The sequence below is a fragment of the Aythya fuligula genome, chromosome 1 (genome assembly GCF_009819795.1).
Source record: "Aythya fuligula isolate bAytFul2 chromosome 1, bAytFul2.pri, whole genome shotgun sequence".
Taxonomy (NCBI): Eukaryota; Metazoa; Chordata; class Aves; order Anseriformes; family Anatidae; genus Aythya; species Aythya fuligula.
The window spans coordinates 83,024,247-83,050,673 of NC_045559.1; the positions used below are offsets into that span (position 1 = coordinate 83,024,247).

A 26,427-nucleotide genomic window follows, 5' to 3' on the forward strand; every position below is an offset into this window, starting at 1 on the left:
CGTGGACGCCGCCATGTTGGCGCTGGTGAGGGCGGCGGGGCGGGCCCTGGCGCTGCCCGCGGCCTCGCGGGGCATCGGCGGTGGCGGTGGCGGTGGGGGTGTGGGGGGGCGGCCGGGGCCCCCCCTGCCCCTCTCGTCCCCTCTGGCCGGGCTGTCGCCGAGCTTCCGCGTGCGGGAGCCGCCCAAGCCGCAGCAGGTGGATCGCTGGACGGAGAAGCGGGCCTTGTTCGGGGTCTACGACAACGTGGGCATCCTGGGTGAGCGCCCCCGGCCCGCCCGGGGGCACCGGGACCCCCTCACGGACCCCCCTCACGGGTCGGGGCCGGCCGCCTCGGGGTCCCCCTTCCCCGGTTTCCCGCCTCGTCTCACCCCGCATCCTCCTTCTCTTCGCAGGCGGCTTCAAGATGCACCCCAAGGACCTGATCGTGGGGCCCAAGTGGCTGCGGGGCTGGCGGGGGAACGAGCTGCAGCGGTGCCTGCGCAAGAAGCGGATGGTGGGCGACCGCATGTTCGTGGACGACTACCACAAGCTCAGCAAGAGGATCCGCTTCTTGTACCGCCGCTTCAACCGCACCGGCAAGCACCGCTAGGAAGGAGCCAAGGGGGGTTTGGCTCGCCCAGCGTGCTTCTGCGGTGTCGTGGTCTGAATAAAGACTGTTGTTCCTACGTTTGGTTTCCCAGTGCTTCCTGCAGCCTGTGCTGTGTGTTGCTGGTCCCAAGGTCGTGCTGCTGCCTCAGGACAGAGCTCTTTGTAGGTTCAGCCCCCGACAACCATCCCTGGCACACTTCTTGCAGTCCCAGCCTGCATCTTTTAACTCTTACTGGGGAGTCCTCCACTTTTTGGCCAGGCTTCCAGCTTCCTTTCAGTCTTTGTGAGGCCCAGGTTCTCACACCCAGCAAATTCAGGACGCTCCATCTTGGGTTTTTTCCTCATAGCCAAATTATCACATTAGCAATAAGCATGCCTCCCAATACTTCATGCTTACCTCTTGCATCCTGTCCTCCACTTATCTGTGATTAATGCTGAGTCTGAATGATCCAATTGTTAGTTGAAATACATCAAAACATGCTTTAGAACAGGACTTGTTGCTGTTTCACACTGATGACAACCCCATACTAATGACACCGGGCAAGTAGCTTTTCATTTAATCAATTTAGGCACTTAATTGGTTTAAAAAAACTCTCAGCTTGTAATTTTCCATGACTGTTACTTGTTTCTAAGCTATAGAGAGTCAAAGCTGGGATCCCTCAAGTCCAGCATCCTGTTTCTCGTGAACTCTGCTGTTACACATTGCAGAAAAAATCAGCATAAAATCTGGAAGACGAGCATGCCTCTGCCTGAGCTGTAGCTTGGCTGTTAGCTAATTGGGAAGGTACCTGCTGCTGATGTATCCTGTTACAGAGTGACATTGCTTGGTCTTTAAAAGCATTTGTTTGGAAGCAGCAGGGAACAAAAAAGGGTTTGGGTCTGTGCCTTAGGAAGGTGAAGCCAAATTCTCTGTTCAAGCAACTGCAAAGTCTGTGTTCTCCGGAGCAGGGTAGTAGACCTGTGGGATTGTTGTCAAAGGTGTTGAGCATTCAGAATATTTACGGATTCAAGTAGAGACAGAGTGAGCACCTGGAAGGTGCTTCTGGGGGTTATCACAAGTGTAAAGCATGGGTGTAACAAATCCTTGTCTAGAAATGTCAGAAACTGGAGAAGTATGAGGAAAGTACCTGGTTCCCTTTGCCAGCTCTTAGTCCCCACGTACCAGCTCTGTTTGCCCTGGGTCTCGAGAGGAATTCATACCAAGCGAAGCAAAGCAGTAATTCAGCAAGCTCTGCCTTCTGTTCACAAGGATATTGGAGCAGTCCTCACCTGACAATGGGAGTGGGAAGGCTGTCAAGCTACAGAAGCTTTTTCCCCCACATGTCCCTTCGCAATTTGTCTGAAGGCACAGTTTAAAACCCCTCAGTTCTGCCAAGGCTGCAGCTGGGCTTTTCTCTCACACTCAGTAGTCCCCATATTCTTTGTAGCCACAGCCTTTTGGATGCTAGGTTGTAATGTGCTGTTTTGTGTATCTAATTTTCCAGGTTTGTCCTTAAAAGCTTTAAATTAGGGCCTGCATCACCTTACGAAGTTGTAGTTCAACGTAGCTCTGAAGCAGTTGCTTGCTACCCTGCTCCCCACGCAAAATGCTGCAAAGAGACTTCTTCCAGTTTGTTCTTGCTTCCCTTTCTGTCCCGAATGGAGGAGTCCTCCCTCCTGATCCAGTAGGTCTCAGAATCTGAACCCTAATACTAACACTGAGCCAACCACTAATGCTAACCCTAACGCTAACCCAAATGCTTATGCTAACCCAAACCCTAACCCTAAACCCTAACTCTAAGGCTAACCCATACTCTAACATTAACGCAAATGCCGATGTTAGCCCTAAATTTAGACCTTAACCCTAATGCTAACCCTCATGATAACCCTAACCCTAAAACCTTAAAATAAGCCTAATATTAAGCATAAACCCTCACCCTAAACCATAATGCTAACCCTAACACTAAACCCTAAACAAAACTTAATCCTAACGCTAATTCTAAACAAAACCCTAAATGAAATCTAACCCTAACACTGACTCTAACCCAAAATCTTAACCCTAACCCTAATGCTAATCCAAAACTTAATGCTAACCCTAACACTAACCCTATTGGTAACCCTAATGCTAACCCTAACCCCAACCCTAAACCAAACACTAACCCTATTGCTAACCATAACCATAACCATAACCATAACCATAACTCTAATGCTAATTCTAACCCTAACGCTAATGCAAACACTATTGCTAACCCTAAACCCAAACCCTAAACCCAAATCCTAACCCTCACCCTAACGCTAAACCTAACTCAAAACTTAATGCTAACCTTAACACCAACCCTAACACTAACCCCAAACCTAAACCCAATACTAACCCTTATGCTAACTCTAACTATAACCATAACCATAACTCTAACCCTAACCCTAATGCTAACCCTAAACCTAACCCAAAACTCAATGCTAACCCTAACACTAACCCTAATGGCAACCTTAATGCTAACCTAACCCCAACCCTAAATGAAATACTAACCCTAATAGTAACCCTAACTGTAACCGTAACCATAACCATAACCGTAGCCATAACCATAGCCAACTCTAACCCTAATTCTAACCCTAACCCTAAATCTAACCCTAATGCAAACCCTATTCCTACCACTAAACTGAAACCTAACCCTAACCCCAACCCATAACCCTCGCCGTAACCCTAAATCGAATCCTAAACCCTAATGCTAACCCTAACCTTAACCCTAACCCTGACCCTAATACTAAACACAACCCTAACCCTAAACCCCAGCCCGCTCCGACTCCCGCGGGCGGTCCGCAGCAGCGGGCGCTGATTGGCTGCGGCGGAGGCCGGCGCAGCTATAAAAGGGCCGCGCGGCCGTTACCCCCTCAGTGTGCCGCCGGGCGCCCCGCGGTGTGGAGCTACCCTTCAGCGCCCTGCCCGGGGGTCCTACCGCGCTCCGGGCCGCCCATGTGAGTGCCCCCGACCGGGGACGGGACGGGGCAGCCTCAGGGTGCTGGGGGGGGGAGCAGGCAGCCGAACACGGGCCCGGTTGCGGCGACCCGAGCCGGCCGGGTGGCGCATTGCAGCAGCCGGGGGCAGCGCGGTGGCTGGGGGGGGGTCAGCCCTTCGCACAGCAGGGCTCTGAGCGCCTTTTGTCTCTGCTTTCCTCCCCCAAGGTCCGACCCAGCTCAGCAGCCGGCCCCCGAGGGGGTCCCCGCTGCTGGGGGCCCCCCCGGGTCGCCTCCCAACCTGAGCAGCAACCGGCGGCTGCAGCAGACCCAGGCGCAGGTGGAGGAGGTTGGTAGCGGAGCCCGCTCCTCGCTTTGGGGCTGTGGGTGCTGGAAACGCGCAAATAGTCACTGTAGTGCTGGCTAGTGAAATAGTATAGCGACCAGCCTCTAAAGAAGCTGGAGGAAGAGATTAATTAGTTCTACATTTAAAACTTAGGTTTAAAAGCTGCCTAATTCTAGGTGCTACATCTAAGGAGTAGTCCTGGTAGATTCCTGGTACCTCATCTTATGCCTCTGTTATGGAAATAAAGCCATACCGCATCCAGAGCAGCTCCTAATCCCTGCCAGCAGCTCCAAGGGAGCAGCCCGTGAGCAGATTCGGTAGGTGAAGTGAACCTTGCCTGATCTTACAGGGCTGGTGTCTGCTGACACGCAGTAACTCCTTCACGCCTCGATGGGGCAGCAACATGTAGTGCTAAGTTGTCTCTGCGGTTAGCTGTGATTGAGCAAACGATTGCTGTGATGAGGGCGTGGTATAGGCTTGATGGGCTTGAGGACTTCTAAAAATGGATGAAAGTGGGGTGCTGAAAACATAGTTTAATGGTACTGAAGCTTTAGCAGAGTGTCTAGGACTCTTCTCCTAACTTCTAAATAGTTGATGGCTTGAAATGTGTTTATCCTGTTTTTTTTTTTTTTTTTCCTCATTTCAGGCTTTCACTTGTTAGTATCTCACGTTGGTTATTGGCTGTGTTACTGCTCTTACACTTCCAACCCTCTTTACCATGATAACCACTTCTACTGTTCTTCCTTCTCCAGGTGGTTGACATAATGCGTGTAAATGTAGATAAGGTGCTGGAACGAGATGAGAAACTGTCAGAGCTTGATGACCGGGCAGATGCACTTCAGGCTGGTGCCTCTGTATTTGAGAGTAGTGCAGCGAAACTCAAAAGGAAGTACTGGTGGAAGAACTGCAAGGTGAGTTTCCTGATCTCATTATTTCCTTCATGAGAAGGAAATTAGTCTGGTGTTCTCCCTTTGAGAGAGTAGTTGAAGCTTAATAGGTAAATCACGTGCTTGGTTATTTCACTGTGGAAAGTCTTAGAGGCTTTTTATCTCCTGCTTTCAGGCTTATGTTCCCTGGTTATCGGGGAAGCTGTGAACTTATCTTGTTCTGAGTATTACTGTCTGATAATCTCTCTCTCCAGATGATGATCATGATGGGAGTGATTTGTGCCATTATGGTTGTGGTGATTGCAAGTAAGTACTGAAAGAACTGGGATCAAAGGTGAAGAAGCCCCAGCTCCAGAATTGAAACTTCTTCTTTTTGATTTATGATCTGTAGGGTTGCATAAGTGGTAACTTCCTTCCCTGGGGAAGGGAGGTGGTGGTGCTGGAACTCCCACACTTACTGTGGAAATACTATGATTTACATAGTAAGGAATGAAAGTGGGGGTGGCTATTGTAGAAATGGGGAATCTTGCCTACTTGATCAAGTAAACCTGTAAGTATGAGGGACAGCATCTTGAAGTGGGTGGGTTGGCAAGTACCTTTCCTGGTGGGGGATTTGGATGTCTCTAGGGGATTGTTGGTGTAACTTGCCCTTTTGTTTTTTCCTGTGTTCTTTTTTTTTTTTTTTTTCCTGCTTTGTCTCCAGTCTACTTTTTTACTTGAATGTAGCCCCTTCAGTCTGCCACCTACTGTCCCATTGCCTGTCTCTTCTTGCCTCTGAATCTTCCCTTCCACCTAGCTTCTTCATTGATTCCTTTATTGGTTCTGGTTTGTCTTCTATTTAAGATTCTGAAGTGCTCTACTGAGCACAGGTTAGACTCTTCCACAGCTGCCACAGCTTTAGGGAGGGTCATCTTAGTGCAAAGGAATGGGAAGCAGGGAAGGAGTGGGTGGCTCCTGCTCTTCTGCAGGGGAATTTCTGTGGCTTATTTTTGGGTGTAAACTTGTCAACTAGTGCCTCTGTAGACTAGCAAAATCAGAATGCCTTAATGCAGTGCCTTTGGGGATGCGGGATTTAACGTGAGATTCTTGTGTTCTCCATAAAGAGTGACTTCAGCTTTTCACTGAGTTTCTGAAATAACTGCTAATTTGCGCTGGTTAGCGGCTGAACCACCTGACTGAGCTAGACATAGTCATCTAGATTGCTCTAGCCATAGAGAGATAAGCACTTGAGCACTTAAGCAATTTATTCTGCCTATCTTTATTTTAAGGTGACTTGCTCTCTGAATGTGGCTGTGTGAGTTATAATAAAGGGGAGTCTGTATGATTAACTCAGTGAAGTGCAACAGACTGAACACAGTTAATTGAAAGGAGTCTTGTTGCTTTCTGAAGGGCGTGTGTGGGCATAAAATCTGCCAGAAGTAACAAATGAACAACTGCAAGGAGTATGGTGTGGTGGTTGGGTGTGTATCAAATTCCTTTTCATCTATGCAGGCACAAGCCAAGACCTTATGGTTTTCTACTATCTCGTAGCTTTCTGGAAGACTTTGAGGTAGTAGCAGAACAAGGAATGGGAGTTTAGCTTTCCAGTGTTACTGTATTGAATGTCAAAGGAAATCTACTACATGATAGGTGGAGGTGAAGGAGACTGGAGGTATTCCAAATAAGACTGAGTGAGCCACACAGCTTTCAGTAAGAACACCTGTTCTGTTTCTTCTACCAGAAAGCCCTAAGTTTCAGCAGAAGGTAGGAAAATACTGTTAGTTAGGGATTCAAAGGGAAATGCTGCTTTGGGCATAGGTATTGCATCAGATACTAGTTTGGCAGCTTTGATCTCTAGAGAGCTTGCCAGTCAAGCTGAAATCTTCCTACTTGCTGTGGGCTTTTTTGAACATTAGATTTGGGGTGGTCTGTGCTGTAAACAAACTTGTAGTGTGGAGCACTATGGCTTTCTGTAAGCAATTTCCTTGTTCCTCAGAAAGAATCAGAGCTGTGAATTGCATGAGTGTGTTGTCGAACTGGGATTAAATGAGCTGCCCTGTACCTCAGTTTCTGCAGTCCTGTGAGGAATGTACGTCTTGTCTTTACAAGCTGTGTTGTAGCCCGTAATCTAGACAGGAAAGAGGGCTTTAATTGAGGAATCTCTGCCTTGGGTGTAGAATACGCTGGTGGGATCAGCCGAGGCTTAAGGGGTTGTGAGGAAGAACACCTATGGAGCTCCCATATGGGAGTGCAGTACAAAAGTACAAAAAATGGGAGGAGCAGATGCTTCTGGTTGCAGTGGGTAAGCTGGGGAAGCCCCTTTCCCCCTGTCACAGGGTGTCTAAGAAGGGGCTAGATTTTGCACACTCACTTCCATGCCCAAGCATTTCATTTGCACTGAGTTCACCTCCCTGCAATTCCATCCCTCCCTACCTTGGGTGAGAGCAGAGTTGAAGATCTGGAGTGATGCAGCCCTCGTCCCCTGAGCACTTGCCTAATTCCCAGTGGAACTGAGGTGTGACGGATGGTCAGAAGTGCATCTGCTGAAGAGGAGCCTGCTTGTACTAACTGCTGCCTTTTAGGGGGTGGGCATACAAGCTTGAGGCCCCCAGACCAGCAGTTTTCTCGAACTCTTCTAAACAAGCTGTTGGTGCCTCATTCCTCCTGTTCCTCTGGGGGCTGAGGTCCCCTTAGGCTGTCTTTTCCATTTCTTTCTCTTGTATGTTGTATGTTTCTGCTTCTTCTGCTACCTTTCCCCTCTGTGTCTCTGTGTGTGGGGGAGAAAAAAAATCACCAAGGCCCTATGAGTAAAAGCGAGGGATTCTGCTGTCCACAGCATTACAGCTAGTTATGCACGTGCAGTTTATTTCCTCTATAAACATAACTGTAATCCCCTTGGCATGTTACAGTAATCAGCTCATGTACTTTAAACAGTCTCTAAGAAACATAATTCACCACCTTACTGAGTCTGTCTGGTCTGTCTGTGGGTGGGGAAGGGCTGGGATCCCAAACTGCTTTTTGGAAGAACATTTTTTGTCACTTATATCCCATACACACACCTGAAGTGTTATCCCTCAGAGCAACGGGCGGTCTTCCATTGCAGTGATGCTAGTCAAGCATACATGTGTAGTTCCAATACCACTGGAACCAACTCAGTGGTAAGTCTGTAACAATACATTCAGACTCACTGCTCTGGGGTGAGAGGCTTTGCAAGCCAATATTACTTCCAGCCACAGTACAATGTAAGGGGAGATGGACCCTTGAATGGATGTGTTGCTGGTAGTTCCTGCTCCTCAGGCTGTGCTGCCTTTGGGTTACAATAAGCTACCTTTGGGTCCATCAGCCCAGACAGTTTTTCATGGGGGTTGGAGTGGTGCTGGGACATATTCAGGATCCAAATGAAGAGCTCCAAAAGCACCATGCTATTCACAACATACCTTGAAGCATGGCTGGAATAAAGGTAAGTGCCCCCTTGTTTTGTTTCACCTGTATATCTTAAACTCATTAAAAAAAATTATAACTCTGTCCCGTGTTGATTTGCTTTAAAATTAGGTCCATGTGCCCTTGCTGTTATTAACTTTAAGTTGTAAACAATACTCCCTGGGGCTTGTGGTTTCCTTTTGATCTACATATTTTGATCACAATCTTTGTCCAGGCTTAACTTCATCAAAACCATATCAGAACAATGTGTCCTCAGTGGTGAAATTAAAATACTGCAGCTCAGCTAATTACTCAAAAAATGGAAGCCATTCTGAGAAAGAATGGTGTCTGGACTGGCCAGTGAATTGAAGTAGCAAATACAATCTAAACATCAGTACAGATCAGGCCCGCACAACCTGTGTGAACTAGCTGTGCTACACTTCCTAGCAAGATGTGTTGCCTTCCAGTTCTGCCTTGTTTTTGTTGAGGGTGGGAAGGACTCTTTTTCATGTGACCTTGTAACACTCACATTTCCAGTTCACTGATGCTGTCTCAAAATCCCTAGCCAAACCTAGAGACATGCTCACTCCCTAAAGCTGGCCAGCTGATCTGGAGCATAAAGGTGTGGTCTGAACACTACCTCACTCCCAGTAGGCAAAAAGTAGTCTCAGGGGTTGTGCCCAGCTCATGAGTCATGTTGTGCTGGTTTGCAAAGAGTTGCATATCTAACCTATACACAGAATCATTAATGTTGTAAGAAACCTCTGAGATCATCTAGTTCAACTATCCACCTACCACCAATGTCACCCATTAAACCAGGTCCCTAAGCACCACATCCAACCTTTCCTTAAACACCCCCAGGCATGCTAATGCTGCCACATCCCTGGGCAACCCATTCCAACGCCTAAGTACTCTTTCTGAGAATAAATTTCTCTTAATTTCCAAACTGAACCTTACCTGGTGCAACTTGAGGCCATTCCCTCTTGTCCTATTGCTGTTGTCTGGGAGAAGAAGCTGACCCTCCCTCCTTTTTGTTGCAGTGCCCAAACCAGGAGACTAAGTGTCACAGTATCGATAATATCAGATGGCTCCTTCTCATGTAGTTGTTAATGTACCATGCTTCGTTGGAACTGATCTTCTAAGTTGCTATATTTTAAAGCATCTGTGCCTTTGCGACTTCTGCTGTTTGGTATCGTGGACAAAACATGGTTTAAATATGCACAAATGCTTTACTGAAAGATAGTTAACATTTATTAAATAAGATCATTATTTAAGATCACTCATCTAGTTGACCAAGGGAAACCAGCTGATGTGATCTTTTTGGACTTCAGCAAGGCTTTTGACATGGTTTCCCCTAGGATCTTACTGGACAAAATGTCCAGTGTACAAAAACATCGTACATGTATGATGGGTGAGCAATTGGCTGATGGGCAGGGCTCAAAGGGTTGTGGTAAATGGGGCCACATCTGGCTGGTGGATGGTCACTAGTGGGGTCCCTCAAGGCTCCATGTTAGGGCCAGTCCTATTCAATGTCTTTATAAATGATTTGGATATAAGACTAGGAGGTGTTTTGAGCAAATTTGCCGACGACACCAAACTTGGAGGAGCTGTGGACTCAGATGAGGGTGGAAAGGCCTTGCAGAGAGATCTGGACAGATTGGAGAGCTGGGCGATCACCAACCATGTGAAGTTTAACAGAGGCAAGTGCTGGGTCCTGCACCTGGGATGGGGTAACCCTGGCTGCACGTACAGACTGGGTGACAAGACACTGGAGAGCAGCCCTGCAGAGAGGGATCTGGGGGTTGTGGTTGACAGCAAGCTGAATGTGAGCCAGCAGTGTGCCCTGGCAGCCAGGAGGGCCAACTGTACCCTGGGGTGCATCAAGCACGGCATCGCTAGTTGGTCGAGGGAGGTGATTGTCCCGCTCTGCTCTGCGCTGGTGCGGCCTCATCCCGAGTACTGTGTGCAGTTTTGGGCACCACAGTCCAAGAAGTACAACATTAAACTGTTGGAGAGTGTCCAGAGGAGGGCAATGAAGATGGTGAAGGGCCTGGAGGAGAAGACGTATGAGGAGTGGCTGAGGGCACTGGGCCTGTTCAGCCTGCAGAAGAGGAGGCTGAGGGGAACCTCATCTCACGAGGGGAGTGGAGAGGCAGGCGACCTATTCTCTGTAAACACCAATGATAGGACCCACGGGAATGGTGTTAAGCTGAGGTAGGCTGGACATCAGGAAGAGGTTCTTCACTGAGAGGGTGGTTGCACACTGGAACAGGCTCCCCAGTGAAGTAGTCACTGCATCAAGCCTGTCTGAATTTAAAAAAGCAATTGGACTGTGCATTTAGTAACATAGTCTAAACTTTTGGGCAGACTTGTGCGGTGCCAGGAGTTGGACTTGATGATCCTTATGGGTTCTTTCCAACTCGGGATATTCTATGATTCTATGAAATGTATAGTTAGAAAACCAAGCTCTGCTCCCCTGTCAACTTACTTCATCCTAATGATCTGTAACTCTCCGATTTGATGATGGGGAAGCCTTACCTGTGCTGCTATTAACTGTCTTACATCTTAAACCTTCATCTTTCTATATGTTCTAGGCTTTGCTCTGGCCTTTGCTGAGGCTTCCATGCACTGGTCAAAGAAGCAGGTTGCATGCCTGGTAGCTATTATCAGCAGTGAGTGTTTGTTTCAGCTGGGGAGTAACCAAATGATAGCAGGGAAGGCATAAAACACTTCACTTTAGAGTCGGAATAGAACATCAGCTGTTGTTTAATGGACCTAGCTTTCCTTTGAAGTGGTAGGGGGCCCAACTGCTGGGGTTGGAAGCCTTGACTTGAAGAGGAGCATTAATGGGGAAGTATGGAGGGTTTGTTCTGACTGCTAAGCAAATATTTATGACCTTATATGTAGGTAAGCCAGATAGATTTCACAGAATAGGCAACTCAGTTGTGTCTGCCCACATGAGTTCAGTCTAGTGTTTCATCTGGGCTCCCTGCAATGTTTTCTCTTGGAAGATGGAGAACTGCAGAGCCCAGGAGCTCTCATGAGTGGGTCCCTTCACAAAACTTGTCCTGGTCATAAGACAAATAAAAGTTGCGCTTAGAGCCTTCATGCTTGTGATAATTCTCTTTTTTACCCCAGAGTTTTTTCAGAACGTCCTTGTTTTCCAGGCTTCCAATATGAACAGTTCCTTAGCATCCTTTACTTTGTTTCATAGACCTACCAAATAATTATTGCAGTGGCCAAAATGTCTCTTCATGTCCTCACCTGCCCATCTTCTCCAAAAGTCCAGTTGGAGATGCATCTTGCGTTCTATTAATTTGTTTGTAGCTGTGCACCAGCTTTGAATTCTGACATGGGCTCTCCACAGTTCTTCAGCTGTTTGAATGCTATGCTCCCTCTTAGAGGTGTAAGGCCCTTCTCAAGCCTTATGGTCTTTCCTAGCCTTTGTGCTCTTGGTTGTCCTTTCTCCGAACTTCCTTTTGTCCAGACATATGTACTTGTGTTGAAAATTCCCCAGCAACACTTTCCTCCCTAAATGTTGCTGCCTCCCTTGTCCTTTCCCCCAACCTCTCCTGTCACACGTTCTTAGTTCCATGGCTTTTCTTATCACTTCAGCTACTCTACACATTCAAGTTTTTTTTGAGTGTTCTGTACAGTCTCATAACTTTTTCCAGCAGTGTGTGGAGTCTCCTTTCATTCTGTTGTCCCCTGGTTTTGTCTTGCACTCATGTTCTCAAACCCTTCTTGCTGGACAGGCTGAAGCATTGTTCCTCTTCTTCCAATACTACTTTCCATTTCCCTGTACTCGGCCCTGGAGTCTTCTTCTCTGGAGATATCCAAGACCTACTTGTATGTTTTACTGCTCAGCCTACTCTAGGGAACTTGGTTTTAGCAGTGGGGTTGGACTCTGTCTCCAGAGGTCCCTTCCAAACTCTATGGTTTTGTGATTCTGTCCACAAAATGATTTTTTCCCTTGCACCTTCCTTCCCCTTCAGGTGCTTGTATTCCTTCATCTGTACCTCCCCTGTGATGACAGATGCTCCCAGTCTAAAAAGATAACTTGCTTTTCTTCAGCATCCTATGACCTGAAGTTGTTCCTTGTGTTTTCCATGTTCTTCAAATAACTGTACTGTGCTGCTAACATTTATGACTAATGACTTGACTTTCTCCTGTTGTACAAATTCACTACACTGAATGCTCAGACCTTTTCCCATCACTGACCTATGAATCACTCTGAATGCATGCTTTCCTCCCTTTTCTCTAGTATTTCTCATATTCTGTGAAACACTCCCATTTTCTGCACTCACATTCCAGTACTACTTGATTTGCCTCTGGTTTAGCCAAACTCACTCCACATCTGTTGAGCTGGTAATTGGCGTTGTTGCCTGCTTAGAGCAAGTATAGGGATGTTCCTGGGAGGATTACCTGATCTCTCCCCAGTGGCAATTTTTGTGTTGATCCTTAGGACAAGGTAGGGCTAATCTAATTACCAACCTGTATAACAACTTCATGTTTGTACAGGCTTTTAGTTCTGGATTTACAGCTACCCAATATGGGGCAATCACTTTCTTTGAGTTCATCAGTCAAAACAGATGTTTTAAATTTTACTGCTTTTATAGAAGAGAGAATATGGTGCAAGCTTCCTCTATGGAATGCATCACTTTCTTCTATAGCAATATTTCTTTAAGAAGTTGAGGAGAATTTAAATACGCTTCCAGTAGTTATGCTTCTGATTAATCTTCCTTTAGTTAACTAAATTATGCATGATGCAGTGGGTTGCATCAATTTTATGGTTATCACAAGGTACTGTGTAATGTGAGGAATCATGCCATAATCTCTGTGTATTCCAGAAAGATCAGGTTCAGTGTATGAATCTCTGTACATTTATGATGTACAGATGGTTTTGTGTTGCATCTGATCTTTCTCTCTCCTTAATTTGGAAGTTGCTTTTTGTGTCCAGTGTCACATTTTTGCTCATCCATATGCCAGGTGACTTGCTAAGGCATCAGTCTGTAATGCTGAATTCACAACCAAGAACCGGGCTGCACGTGCAATATTCTAAGTCCTTGTTACCTTTTTCTAGTTTTAGATTGTTTTACTTGTCACCAAAATGCTGTTTTTGTCACTAGATCTAGCTTTTAACTTTGCCTCTTAGGCAGTGAGCGAGCTTTTACAGAACACGACTCCCTTCATTAAAGTAACTTTGGAATTTCATTCTTTCATCACTCTTTTATTTTGTTTACATCCTTCCGTGAGCATGGAGTGGATTTTTTTTTCACATTTGCAGAAATCATTTTTTAAATTATTTGTTGAACAGAGTATAGCATTCATGTCTGTGAGGAAGAAAATCACTGCTGGGATGTGGGAAGTTTGTTTAGGTAATCAAGGCAACAGCAGTATAACAGGCATTTAAAACATTTTTAACATTATCAAAAGGGAAAGTTAGGCAACAGTTTACATACCGTAGTAAAACTCTCTAGGTTCCCAAGGGTGGTGCATCTACCTTAACTTTTAAAATACCTGAAGTTTTTCTTTTGGTACAATGAACTAGTTTCTAAATTCAAGAGTGTGTTTGCAGTATGATTGAGCACATGGGTCTTTGTCTAAACTATCTGCTTTAATTCTGCTAGCTGTGTTTGTGTCCAGTTGAGTGGATAATCCTGTTTAAGGACATTACCCTTGCTCTCTTGACACCACATAAAGTGCTGTGTAAACATCATTGCAGCACAAGTTTTTTCTTAAAAAAATAAAAGAAGAAAAGATAAACTTACTGCAAGAAATAAGATGTATGCTGTTATCCTAAGATGCCCAAATAGTTCTTTAGAAGAGGACTGTCTCCAGTTTAGAGGTAACCTTTGCCCTGGTCTTGATTATCTATTTGGTCCCTATAAGCATCTTAGATTAAAGCCTGCAGCACTTCTCCTGTGATTCATAATCCTCAGCAGAGGATGAGGGCCTCCTTTGGGCCAAGCAAATATAAAGATCAATTCAATCTGAACCCTCTGGCATATGATCAAATGGCTGGATGTACGTGTATATGGTGTATCACAAGGAAGGAGACTACTATACAGCTGAGAACTAACAGTGATATTTGGGCTGTTTAAAAAGGGAGAGCTTATTCTGCTCTCCCTTTTCGTCCTGACCTGGGAGCAGCTAAAACCATCAACCACCTCTCTTGAGTGTTGATCATATGGATTGAGATTGTGGCTGTCAGCTCTCTCAGGCCTGTACAAGCAGCTCCTCCTCTGGGAGAAGAGAGGGCAGCATGGTCTTAGGATCAGAACTGGCCATTAAAAATCAGGAAACTGCAACCAGTTTTCAACCTTAGGGAAAGCTTAAGGAGGCTCAGCCTGTTGAAAGTGTTATAGCTGTGCTGAGACTCCATTTCTGTACCTTGCCATACTCCAGAGAAGGCCAGTCACATGTGCTAAACCTCTTTTAATGAACAGCAGATGAGAGCTGTGGCAGCATCCTTGTTGCAGGGAAAAGAAAGCATGCATGCACGTGTAGGTGTGCACATGGAAGGACTGTAAGTAAACCAAATTAACATCTCCCCCATACAAACACTAGATTGACTGTCATCCCTGGTGATCCCCAGAGCAATAGTAATTTATGTGACTGAAGAATTATCGTACAATAGGGAAAGCAATTAACATAGGTCAACCACAGTGCAGTCCTCTGCTCTGATCCAGGCAGGGCATCCCAAAGAGAAAGGTCCCACAGAGATACTGCAGCCTCTGGTCTGATTGCCACCTAGCTGAACTGTGGCATAAACCACTACCTTACTCATGTCCCTCGCCATCCCTGCTGGGACTGTGTGGTTCCAGGCTGTTGTAAGAAGGCAGTGTGGTCACTACAGCCTCGACGGTGAAGCGATGCGGAGCACTGAGTCCTGATGCCTCGTCTTGGAAGGCAGTGTTGTCGTGGCTGTTTGGAGGGGGTTCTGGGGGCGAGTGCCGCTGCCGGGAGCGGAACCAGCGGAAGGACAGGATAAAGGTGATGGCAATGAAATCCAGAATCAGCTCTGCAAGCTCCATCACGGACAGGACAGAGGATCCAAACCACAGACTCCACTGATTCCCCAGCTGGGACAACAGAGTTACTACCTGCAAGAGACAGAACGGGCAGTGAGGAGATTGCTTGTTGGAGCTTTTTGCATCCCTGCTTGCTCCCACTGGTAGTATCCTGATGCCACTTGTTGGGGTTCTTCCCATCTTGCCACATGAGGAGATTTTTGAGCCAGCAGTGCTGCTGGAATGGATGCCTGCCCCTACAGAGGGACATCGTGGTGCAGTGGGTGAATGTGATAGTAAATAAAATATGTACCGTGTAGGCTGGTGACTCCCCGTTGGTCTTGTAGTTCCATTCCTCAAAAAATATATTCACTTTGGCAACTCCATTCCTGTTAAGGAAAGATGGGGGTGAACAACCCTAAATCTGCAGTCCTTACATTTCTTCTTTAAGCTTATTTTCTCTGTCGCTTTCCAGCCCTTGTCCTCATGCATGTACCACCCAGAAGCTTTTCTCCATCTCCGCTCTCCTTCTGCATGAAAAACAATCTTTGATACTTATACTGCACTTCTGAAACTGCACTGCAAACTAGCATTTGTGTTGTCCTAAGTCCTTCCCAGTCTTCCACTAGCCCTTATTGTGACATGTGTAAGCCACATGGCAGCAGCCTGAGGCTTACTATTTTCATACTAGATCATGTTCAGACTCTTCACTTGGATTCCCAGTCTTTGGCAAATTCTCAGTTTATCTCCACTGATTTAAATCCACTGGCCTTGTCCACAGGTCCATGCAATATCTCTTCCTATCAGCCATTAAATCTAAACTATGACCTCCCTACCCACCCCCCATCTACTAGGGCTACTTCTGCTTTTGATAAAAGCTCTGTTAAGGTTAAGGGTCTCTCACCTCTTGGATGTGATATTGTATTTGTTCTGTTGTGAAAGCATGTAAAAAACCCAATCCTGAAACGAAAGTGCAATAAATTGTGTTATACGACCCCAGTCACCTCTTGTAGGTTTAGAACCAGTTGAGGAAGGACTAAACTGGAGGTCAGAGCAGTGCTGCAGAGCCAGGAAACCATCTCCTTACCTCTGAGACAGCAGAAGGCCAGCGAGAGTATCCAGCTGAGAGCTGGTATTCTGTCATTCTGTAAAACAAGACACTCTGTTAGCTGTTGAAGCTGTGAGAGCCACAAGGCAAGGTCTCTCAATGCCTATTCACACCTGGAAGCTCCCTGCCATATTGAAATTCTGCCCACTTCCCACAGAGCTTCTGCACAGTCCTCAGGAGCTCACCCCAGAGCTGACACTGATGCTCCTCAGCCATTTTGGCTTCCCGTTGGGAGAAATATCATTCAGGTTTGCACTTCAGCTATTGACTCAATCTTTTGCCCTCATCATTGAATGCTTTCCAACACCCCTGGGAGTACAGAGTTGCCAGTCTGACTGACAAACTTACTTGCAAGGCTTCCGACACTTGTGGAAGCAGCCCAGCACATCTGCTTTGAATTCAGCCAGGAGTTTGTAATAGCAGTAGCCTGGGCAGCAGAGAAAGTAAATCCAGATAAGTTCACAAAACATATTTAAAAAAAAAAAAAAAAAGTATTGTGCAACAGCAAGGGGAATCCAAAGAAAGCTTCCCTCCACAGCCTCAGAGGGACCAACCATCCAAGAGAAGAGTGTCTTTTGGATGTCCCACACCAGAAAGTCGGGAAGCTCATTGCATACAATGAAGAGAGTTACTGGGGCATGAGGTGAAGCAAACGGGTTCAGGTGTGTGTGAGGTTTACTATATAATTCCTCCTGTCCCTTGAGTACTTACCCCAGGCTACGTGCTTAGTGTAGTCACAGTATTCTGCTCCAGCGGGTAAGGGATAGAAATAATATGCACAGCTACAGCGGTTTACCATGTTGAGCTGAAAGCAGGAACGAATGCAGACCTGGAAGGCAGGTGATGTGGAAAAAGTTGAACAAGGAAACCAAAGCCACTGTAGCCTGGATCACATCATCCTATTAACAGTGCCCATGGACAAGTGTGCCTGTTACAGGACTGAAGCATCCCAGGAATACGGGGAAACGAGATGGCGTGGAAGCAGTGATCAAGCATTACCTGCTCAGTGTAGCGGGATGAGTACAGGTTTTGCACTGGCACATCACTGCCATCCTCTGTGCAATCACTGTAACTGCCCCCCAGACGCACAGTCATCTCCTAGAACATCAAATAGTCATTTCACAAAACTACTTTGCTGTTCTCCTTCTACACTTCCATGCTTGTTCATCAGAACCCGCCTCCTTATGCTTAGTTCTGGATGCTGACACCTCCTGCTTTCCTCCATTTCATTGTCCTCCCATAAAATGCAACCAAATGCTCTCATCTAGTCCAGTAAACTGCTGTTCTTCCCCTCCCTTCACCCCACGTGATTAATCCTCTCCCTTAAACACATAGAGTCCCTGACAAACCATCTCCATCTATCCAAGTTAAACCTCCCACACCGAAGCCCATACCCTCACATCCACAGCTCTCACCCCTGCTGCTGCCTCCTCACCTTTCTCATGCTGATGGAGGTCTCAATGCCCGGACGCACGTTGAAGCCCCCATCATCCATGAAGGCTGGCTCATTCTGATCGTGGACCATGACCCTGGCTCCTGTCACCGTGGACAGCAGAGGGATGAAATCGTTCTGCTCAGTGCGCACCACCAGAGAGAGACCTGAGGACACGTCGAAGAACATGGGAGGTCATCACGTGGGAGAGGAGAGAGAGCACGAATATTAAATCCATGTCAGTAAGAGGTAAAGGAAGAGAAACATCACCCTGGACTGAACCTAAGCTGGGCAGAAATGGGAGGGTGGCTGGAAAGAGGCCAGAGACAAGGCTGGAGGATCCAGGAGAGGCCAGAGGAAACTGGATTTCTTAATTGTGGCTTAGAAAAGGCAAACCTGGGAACAGAGAGAGAGATTTAGAGTTGGACAGAAGAAAAAGATTGAGGATTGGCCCTAGAGTGGCTTAATGGAGGCTAGAAACACATACAGGTCAGCTGCTGGAAGTGGTAAGTGGGGAAGGAGGAGATCAAGGCTAAGCTCTTAGATCTCAATAAAGAAATTCAGTAAGGGCCAGTGCAAGTCCAGAGAGAGCAATGAATGTAAGGATCAGGCACTAAAGGGGGAAAGAGACTCCAGTGGGGCAGCAGTGAAGGGCATCCATGTACAAGACACAGCCAGGTCATACAGGTCAAAACAGAACTTGGATGAGACAGAGCAAGGCTGCGATATGCCACCACCAAGGTAAGCAAAGCTGGTTGTCCATATCTCCTCCAGCCTGCCAGACAACTCCCCATGGGGAAAACAGCCAAATTGTGCCACCAAAAAGTGCCTCTCACCGTTATTGATCCCAGGCAGAGAGGACGTCCACAGGCTGCTGCTGTTGTCGTTGAAGGTATAGCAGTTCCCATACAAGGGATGGTGGAAGTGGGTATAATTCCTGTGATGGGAACAGAAATACTCACGGGTTGAGATAGGCTGTGAGACCTGAAAGGAACAATTCTCTTTTTCACCTGCACAAAGAGGGGCTTACAGCAGACAGGCAGTGTTTGTTATGTAAACTAACCTGAACAGGAAAAAACAATCAAAATATGTTGTAGAAAATGTCCTCGAGCTGGACAGGCTTTTACAATGGGTTTTTTATATCATGAGCAGTCATTAGCCCAGATGGATTTTAGCAGTACTAGCAATTACTATATTCTTAATACTGACAAAGCTCTTAGCTCTCTGGACCCCTTTTCTTCCCTTGCTGATGGGTTTCATTTCACTGCCTCTTTGGGGCTTCTGAACCATAATGGCGGCAGGAGAGAAGTGTGATATTGTTTTTACTGTCTTTGAGTAAAAACTTTCTCTTCTCCTCCTCCTGCATGTGGGCTGAAACAAACCACTCCACCACTGCACATCACCCTCAGCACGGATACCAGACTCCTAGATTGTACATCTGGGGTTTGTGCCAGTATAGTTTGTGTGAAATCCAGGAGAAAAAGAAGAGAAACCATCCTCTGAAGTCCATAGCTTCAGGTAACAGTGACTGTGACTCTGGTGAGCACAACCCACAAGAAAGACTCAAGAGTCTTAGCACTTGAGGCAACGGGACCTGGACAAAGACAATCCCACCTTGGGAAAGAAGTTCTCTATCTGGGTTTCTTGAATTCCTTGGACCCAGGCACAAAATCCGGGTGTCCTTAGGAATACACAGTGGGATGTTTCCACCACTTACGCCTTGTCACAGGTTGCTTCATTGAAGCGGCAGGCATAAATGAAATTCTCGAAGTCAGACTCATCCAGGGCTTTCGCATCAGGCACCTGTGCCAGGATATTGATGTAGTGAAAGCTGTACCATTCCCGCACTGCATCCACCCCTGAGGAGTACACCTGATGGAAACAGTCCTTGTTGTTTTCACTGCACTGTAAAAAGAGAAGGAAAAAAAAAAAAAAACAACAAAAAAAACAAACATCCGTGTCAGGGAAGTCTTGACCATGAGAAAGCAGCTGTGCTCCCTCAGCACAGCTGGGAAATGGAGCAGAAGAGCTCTGTAGGGCTGCTGTGCTCAATAAAAAGGCAACCGATAGCATGGGGAAAAGCAATCCCAGGGCAGCTCCTCGGTGGAATTTAAACACCAGGTCAGTGGGCACGGCTGAGTGAGAGACAGCAAGTTGTAGTGAGTTATGAATCTACTGCACTTAAAACCTATGTGTTATAAAACCAGAACCTTTAAATTCTAGCATGGGGAGTCCTTCCTTCAGGGTGTGTCCAGAGAAACAGGTGATCCCCTGAGAGCTCCAGACAACTGGCAAGCAATTAGCTTCAGTCCTTCGGTGCCTTTTAAAATGCAAACACAGATACCCTAGGGTGAAGGAGATGCTGCCCAGGAGCAAATACGACCTGACCACATTTTGCATGGCCCACAGCCATGCAATACTGTCCCCTTGACTACTATTGAGCCACACTGTGGTTGATGTTAATAAATGGCTCTAAAAGACTGATGTAGCCTTCAGGAAGGACAAGGTTTCCTTGCCTTACCTAGGAAAAGATGGGCAAGTCTCCTGTGGCCCACATGACCAGGGACAGGACTTGGGGAGCAGCAATATGTTTAGCAAAGGTTTCAGCTCTACCTTTATCTGTCATTAACAAAAGCCAGTAACAAAAGCCCATCTATATGGGGAAGGGCATGACCAAGCATCTAACAAGACAGAAGTGCCTAGACAGAGACTGGCGTGGGCAGGACAGAAGATATCTTGGGATCTCACCAGAATAAAGCCAATTTTCCAGTCATTCTTGTCCACTGAGGGGCTGTTCTCTGGGAAGCTGACCAAGTTATCACGCTTCTGCCGTCTCAGCGGGTGGCGCTGGACGTGATGGAGCAGGCTCCTTGAGGTGCGCTTCCGTGTGGACGCCGTTGACCAGTCACTCCGTGCCAGAGACATGTTGTAGTCATAAAGGTCCAGCAGCGTTTGGTGGGTGATTTGGTCCAGCTCATCCAGCTTCTTCCGGATGGCACTGTACCTATACAGGGGGAGAGAGGAACCTGCAGGTTTAGGGCTGGACACACACAAACAGCTCTGAGTATGACGTGTGGCAAGCAAAAGTTTGCTGGGGTGATTAGGGTCACTCCTGCTGACAGCTGAAAATTCATCACCTTTGCTGGAGGCCACCATTCCTTCTAGGAGATAAGGAAATGCATCTGCTTCTGCCCTGTGGCAGTTTACAGTGCAGCCACTAACACACAGCACTAAGTAGAGCACCTTAAACTAACACAATTTACCGTGAATGCCCTGCAGCAGCAGAGACCTAGAGAAGTGTCCCTTCCACCTGCACTCCTACTGAGGGGGACACTCGAGGACCAGGAGGAGAATAAGAGTACATGCTTTTATCCTACACCCACAAAAGTAGAGGCAGTTGACAGCCCTGGTGGACTATTTCCTACCTGTATGGATTGAGGGTGCAAAGCGTCACAGCAGGGAAAGTCAGCCTGTCGGAGTTAAGGTTGAGGTTGAGGTTGACAGGGTAGCTGAAGTACTCCCTGTAGAGGATCCCAAACTGCCAGTACAGCAAGCCGAAGGTGAGAAAGAAGAGAACGGACCAGAAGGCTGTCTTCATCTTATTCTTTTTGGAGCACACCAGGCGGATAGCTCCATGGATGGTCGTGTTGCTGCAGAAGAACTGGAAGAGCTCCTGGTAGGAGCCGTAGAACTCGATGAGACCCTCCCGCTCATCTTCTTTGTGCTGCTGCTCCGCTTCCTGCTTGCACTGCCTCGTCTTCTCCCCTTCTGGCATCTTCCCCGTCTTCACAGACCCACCCTGCAGCACAAAGTAAGCCCGAGCTGGTGGTACCCCTGCAAGACAACACCGGCAAGCCACGCTCTGTGCCAAACCCAGCTCCGCATCCCCACCTACCCCGACCCTCGCTGCTTTCCCCCCCTCCTCCCCGACCCCACCAGGGCTGCGGGTCCCCAGCCCCGCACCCCGCAGACGGTCCCCCTGTCCCCTCCCGCAGCCCCCCGGCACCTGCGGCGCCGTGCCCATGGCGGGGCCGTCCCGCACCGACGGCGGGGGCCGGGGCCGGGTTTGGGACCGGGACCGGGGCCGGGGCCGGGGCCGGGGCCGGGGCCGGGTGGCTCTCCCCCAGCGCTGCCGCCCGGCGCTGCCGGCTCGCCCGCAGCCTCCCCGGCTGGGCTGGGACTGGTTCCTTTCCAGTTGGAGCCGGCACCCCGCCCGGCTCCTGCCCTGCCAGCCTCTCCCCGCCCACCCCTCCTTCCCCTTCCCCCCCCCTGCGCCGCTCCCGGGGAAGAAAAGCCTCTTTAAACTCTCAAGTGTCCGCGGCCGGCCCGAGGGGGTCACCTTGGCGGCGCCGTCGGGGGGCGAGGCGATGTCGCCGGGACCCCGCTGTGCCCTCAGGACCCCCCCTGCGCCCCCATTTCGGAGCCAGCAGCCCTGCCCCGGCCAGGTAGGGCGCAGGGAACGCCGTGTCCCCCCTCCCAGCTCCCCCCTCCCGCCGCCGTCGGGGACACGGCGTCCCGGCGAAGGGAGGTGATGCAGAAAGGGAGCTGGCCACGCTCGTCCCGAGGGCGTGGGGACGGCAGGAGGCAGGAGGCAGGGCCCCCGTGCAGAGGGGGGGCGGCAGGACCGTGTCTGGGGAGAGGGGAGAGGGGAGAGAGGAGCGAGGGCCCGGCCCGTCGGGGCTCCGCGGTGGTCCTCGAGGGGGGCCCCGCCGCACCGCCGGGCTCCGCCGTCGCATCAGCGCCCCGGGGCTCGTGCGAGGCTCTAAGCGCCGGATTTCGCAAAGCAAAGGTGGATAGAGAGTTTGGGGTGAATTTTGCTCGAGGGCTGGGGCGGAGAAGGCTCGCAGGGGGCTAGGCGATACGCTTGAGGTAGCATCGCCTTTGCCGGTTCATTAACTGAAGAAATCTCCCGTATCCAGATCTAGCTGGCCCAGCCACTGCTGGCAACGTGTTTCACTGAGCTGTGCTTGGGAAACCGAGGCCTCTCGTTGTTACCTAACACCTTTGCAGCGTTTCCTCAGACCATGGAAATGACCACCTGTAACCAAATGTGCTTGGGAATCCCTCATGACTCACTGCCTTTGTAGCAGCGGAACCACTTTCCCAATAATTTCTCCAAATTACATTCTCCCAGTTTAGCACAGTTTTTAAGTTTTCACTTCTTTCTTTCCTTTCTTCAGATCAGTCCTTGCTCCAATTCATCTCTCACAGTCCCCGAATCTTGATCCTCATTGGAATGAGCAGCACTTTGGTTAGTGACACAGCCACTTAGACCTCTCCACGCTGCAAAATACCAGGCTTGAAAACGGCACGGAGTACACTTCTGAGCCTGGCATAAGTGACAGCATGCCAGGAGCAACCTCGTGACAGCTTCTTCTTACAAAACTATAGCCACTGCTAAGAGCTTTCCCTTACCTACGTCAGGTGTCAAAAAACAAAAGCGTATTTTATTTTTTTTCTGCCACTGTAAACTTTGTTATACCAAGCAATTTGTTTTAAACTCTTATCATTAGGAAAATGAGTTGCAAAGAGTGGGAGGGATGGGGGGAAGGGAATGAATATTGTTCTTAAATGCCTATTACAAAGCAGCTTCCTCAGAGCGTTAGAAATACCTTTCTGGATCAGACTGACGGTCTGTTCTTTTCTATATCCCACCTCTAGCAGTGCCAATAGGCGGTGACATTTAGGAGAAGGATGTGAGCTCTTCTCTCTTGTGCCATTTGTGTGCTTTATGCACTCAGATACACAGGGATAGTCCCCAGAGGTGCACATCAGCATTTTGATTCAGCTTTGTACACTCCCTTAAAATATGTGAACAAATACAGACATGTAACAATTACAGAACATCGGCAGTTAAATCACCAGTGTAACCTCAGGTGCTATAATCCAGTAGCCTCATAGAGTGTTTATAACTTGTTTGGTTTGCGTTATCATAATTTCCTGAAATTACGCTCATTTACACTAACGGACCATCCTCTAAAACTGCATCAGTCTTTTTGGAATCGTGCCATAAATACAAAACAAACAAACAAACAAAAATGTAAAAAATGCCTCTGAAATGCCCATTTTATGCTAATTTAAGTTAGTGGCACTCACAAAACAACTATAGCCCAGTTTGGCAGAGCTGATAATTGGGCATTCTATGATTTCTGCAGTAGTTAAAAGCATTTTAAACTATATTCAGCTGATCATTGCAGTTGAGTTCAGAAACACAGGACAGGAAGTCCAGAAACTTTTTGCTGGCTGTGAAGCAAAGGTAAGTGGCATTTAAAAAATTTCTTTTGGCTTGAAGAAAAATTAAAAATTCAAACATCTCGACTGATTTGGTGTCTCAAATGACAGCCTAAAGCAGTTTTATCTGTCATAGCATACAATCTCTATCATCAGGTTTCTTGGGAGAACTTTTGTCCTTTGCCAGTTTGGACAAAAATAACAACTAATTAGAGCATGGGTGTATGTGTTGTATGTTTTATATGTATATATGTATAAATTACATACATCATGTATCTGTGTTTCTCAATATACACATACACATCTAGATATACTTATTTTTCAGGAGGCTTTTTCACATATTTTATTTTTTTTTCTTCTAAAGAATTAAAAAACAACATTTGTTGGCTCTTCCATAATTTCCAGTTGCTCTTAGCCATGATTGAAGCAATTCCTCTTCCCCTATCTCATGCTGGTGAGAAGCTCTGGTTGCCAGATGCTACCCGCTGCTGTGGCACACCTCAGAGGACTGCAGGAGGATTCAGGCTCAGCAATTACAGGATGAATGGTCCAAGTTTTCCTCTAGGATGAATGATCTTCCATCAAGCATTACAAATTCTTTCTGGAAATTTTAAATCATCACGTATACTTTACCTCTACCAAAGTACTGAATCCAAGGAGCTTTATAATGAGAAGATCCTTTCCCTTCAGGTGTTTTACTCTAGGTTCTTCTCCGCTGAAATGGGAAGCACGCTGTTGTGGACAGTGCTTCTGAATATCACATCTTCACAAGCTGAATACATGATTGCTTTTTATAGCTACTGAGAAACCTTTGAGTAAACATGAATCATTTTTTATGGCATCAAATCTGAAATGTTTCCTTATCAGGTGTGTCGCCTAGCTGCCCAGGTAAGAATGTGATAATGATCTGAAATGCACACAATATTTTAAAATAAGACAAACTTTCTGTTATGCAATGCACTGCTACTGTGGTGGGAGAAAAAAAAAGGCTGTCTCTGCAGTTCTTGGTCTACATCCACTTTGATCTGGATTGCATCCATAACAAATTATACACATTTTTGAACTACTTGAAAGACCTTTGATCATTTTAGTTCTTTTCTGTAAGTATATATACAACAATGTCACACAATGCTTTTCCTTCCATTGCATGGTAGAGGCGAGCAATTATTTCTAGATTATTTCTGCATTATCTACAGCTGATTATGTATTTCTGTATTAAAGCTAGTAACCCGAAATGTCAAGGAGTAGCAGCACAGATGATGCTATAAGTTTAACTGAAGCATCTGACCAAAGAAACACCAGCCTAGTAGCTGGTAAAGATGGTTAGATGTGAGGCTACACTTCGTACTGCTGTTGCTTTTCAGGAAGGAATTATTTACCCAGGATCCATGGACTCACTTGAAGCAGAAGAGAATCATTATTAAACAGCCAGCAGGGATTTGCCAACCAGTCTAGTGGGCTGTTGAGTGCCTTCTTCCTGGCTACTAATTCAACTTTGCTAGCTGGCAGTGGTATCTGTTCCAAAAAACCGCTGGTACCAAAGGCAGCAGGAGCATGTCCATGTACTCGTTCCCACATATTTGTGTCCTGAGGAGGCTCCTTGTCAGTGTGTTTATTCATTTCTACTTTCTAGGAACAGAGTGGTTCCAGAGAGCAATTCTGTTGATGCAAAAGGTAGACTTGTGGGAAAAACTGAAGCAGTGAGCATTATGCCCTTCTCTCAGAATGAGAGGTGGGAGATTATAGAGTAGAGATCATGGAATTAATATTGTAGGTCTGAGAAAATCTTTCTTGAAACTCTGTGGAAGGAAGTGCATCTTTCTTCCTAGGAGGATGAAGTTAGCATGAGTGAACCCCAGAAGACCTGTGTGGATCCTCTTTCTTTGCTGAAGAGGCCTGGAGGAGAGATTATATAGGTCCTCATACAAATCTGAATTAGCTGCTGAAATACTTAGCTCTCTCTCATCTGTGGTCTGTGTTGCAGGATGAGGGATATTGCCTCCTGCCAGCACTGCATCCATTTGGGTGCTGAAGCAGCTGAATCACCAGACCCTATGGTACGTACCTTAGCCACACCGCTTTGTACAAGTCCAAATCAGCTGCTGCCTTTAATGCTGGTGACCTGAAAATGACTGGGAAATGAAAATAGGACTTCAAGCTCTGCCTCTGCCACATATTTCCTAAACCCAGGGTTTTGTTTAGGCTGACTCAGCCAGACTGACAGCTCCTCAGATACGGACCTCAGTGTCAACCAATTGCAATAGGATCAAATGTGGAAAGGGCTGTATGAAAACTGTCTCCCACTGGCATAGCTAAGACTAACACCTGTCTGTGAGATCAAATCCAGTGAGTTCCCAGTCTGCTGTGTCCTGAGGGGCTGTCAATGAATGGGGAGATCAGGATGGAGATTTCCTGAGGTTTTTGCCCCATCGTTCTCCTGCTCAGCTGAGATCTTTGATTTCCTCATTCCAAACAGAACAATATAACCATT

The 26,427-nt window shown here is 47.2% G+C and overlaps 3 protein-coding genes across 3 annotated transcripts; 2 read left to right on the plus strand and 1 right to left on the minus strand.

The window, feature by feature from the left end:
• The first annotated feature begins 2 nt into the window (after positions 1 to 2).
• Positions 3 to 667, plus strand: MRPL51 (mitochondrial ribosomal protein L51). Its single transcript, XM_032207379.1, has 2 exons — positions 3 to 257; positions 394 to 667. Exons 1-2 carry the CDS (start codon positions 14 to 16, stop codon positions 588 to 590), a joined length of 441 nt encoding a protein of 146 aa, XP_032063270.1. The 5' UTR covers positions 3 to 13; the 3' UTR covers positions 591 to 667.
• A 2,814-nt stretch (positions 668 to 3,481) lies between these two features.
• On the plus strand, positions 3,482 to 7,481 carry VAMP1 (vesicle associated membrane protein 1). The gene is made up of 5 exons (XM_032207380.1): positions 3,482 to 3,541; positions 3,749 to 3,869; positions 4,619 to 4,777; positions 5,008 to 5,059; positions 5,457 to 7,481. Coding segments are annotated over exons 1-5 (351 nt in total). The 5' UTR covers positions 3,482 to 3,539; the 3' UTR covers positions 5,474 to 7,481.
• Positions 7,482 to 14,934: 7,453 nt separating this feature from the next.
• SCNN1A (sodium channel epithelial 1 subunit alpha) lies at positions 14,935 to 21,729 on the minus strand. The gene is made up of 13 exons (XM_032207451.1): positions 21,712 to 21,729; positions 21,131 to 21,504; positions 20,454 to 20,709; positions 19,423 to 19,610; positions 18,542 to 18,642; positions 17,709 to 17,872; positions 17,273 to 17,371; positions 16,985 to 17,102; positions 16,622 to 16,700; positions 16,253 to 16,310; positions 16,070 to 16,125; positions 15,479 to 15,554; positions 14,935 to 15,258 (listed from the first exon to the last, which is right to left on the minus strand). Exons 1-13 carry the CDS (start codon positions 21,727 to 21,729, stop codon positions 14,935 to 14,937), a joined length of 1,911 nt encoding a protein of 636 aa, XP_032063342.1.
• Positions 21,730 to 26,427: the final 4,698 nt, after the last annotated feature.

Excerpts from the sequence above, each read along its gene's own strand:
- VAMP1 (XM_032207380.1), top strand. Across the intron at positions 3,870-4,618 it reads CCCAGGCGCAGGTGGAGGAG|GTGGTTGACATAATGCGTGT; the intron begins GTTGGTAGCGGA and ends TTCCTTCTCCAG. Across the intron at positions 4,778-5,007 it reads ACTGGTGGAAGAACTGCAAG|ATGATGATCATGATGGGAGT; the intron begins GTGAGTTTCCTG and ends CTCTCTCTCCAG.
- MRPL51 (XM_032207379.1), top strand. The coding sequence starts at position 14 with ATGTTGGCGCTGGTGAGGGCGGCGGGGCGGGCCCTGGCGCTGCCCGCG. Across the intron at positions 258-393 it reads CGACAACGTGGGCATCCTGG|GCGGCTTCAAGATGCACCCC; the intron begins GTGAGCGCCCCC and ends TTCTCTTCGCAG.
- SCNN1A (XM_032207451.1), bottom strand. Across the intron at positions 20,710-21,130 it reads TGCACCCTCAATCCATACAG|GTACAGTGCCATCCGGAAGA; the intron begins GTAGGAAATAGT and ends CCCCCTGTATAG. Across the intron at positions 17,873-18,541 it reads TCTGCCTGGGATCAATAACG|GTCTCTCTCTGGTGGTGCGC; the intron begins GTGAGAGGCACT and ends ACGTGTCCTCAG.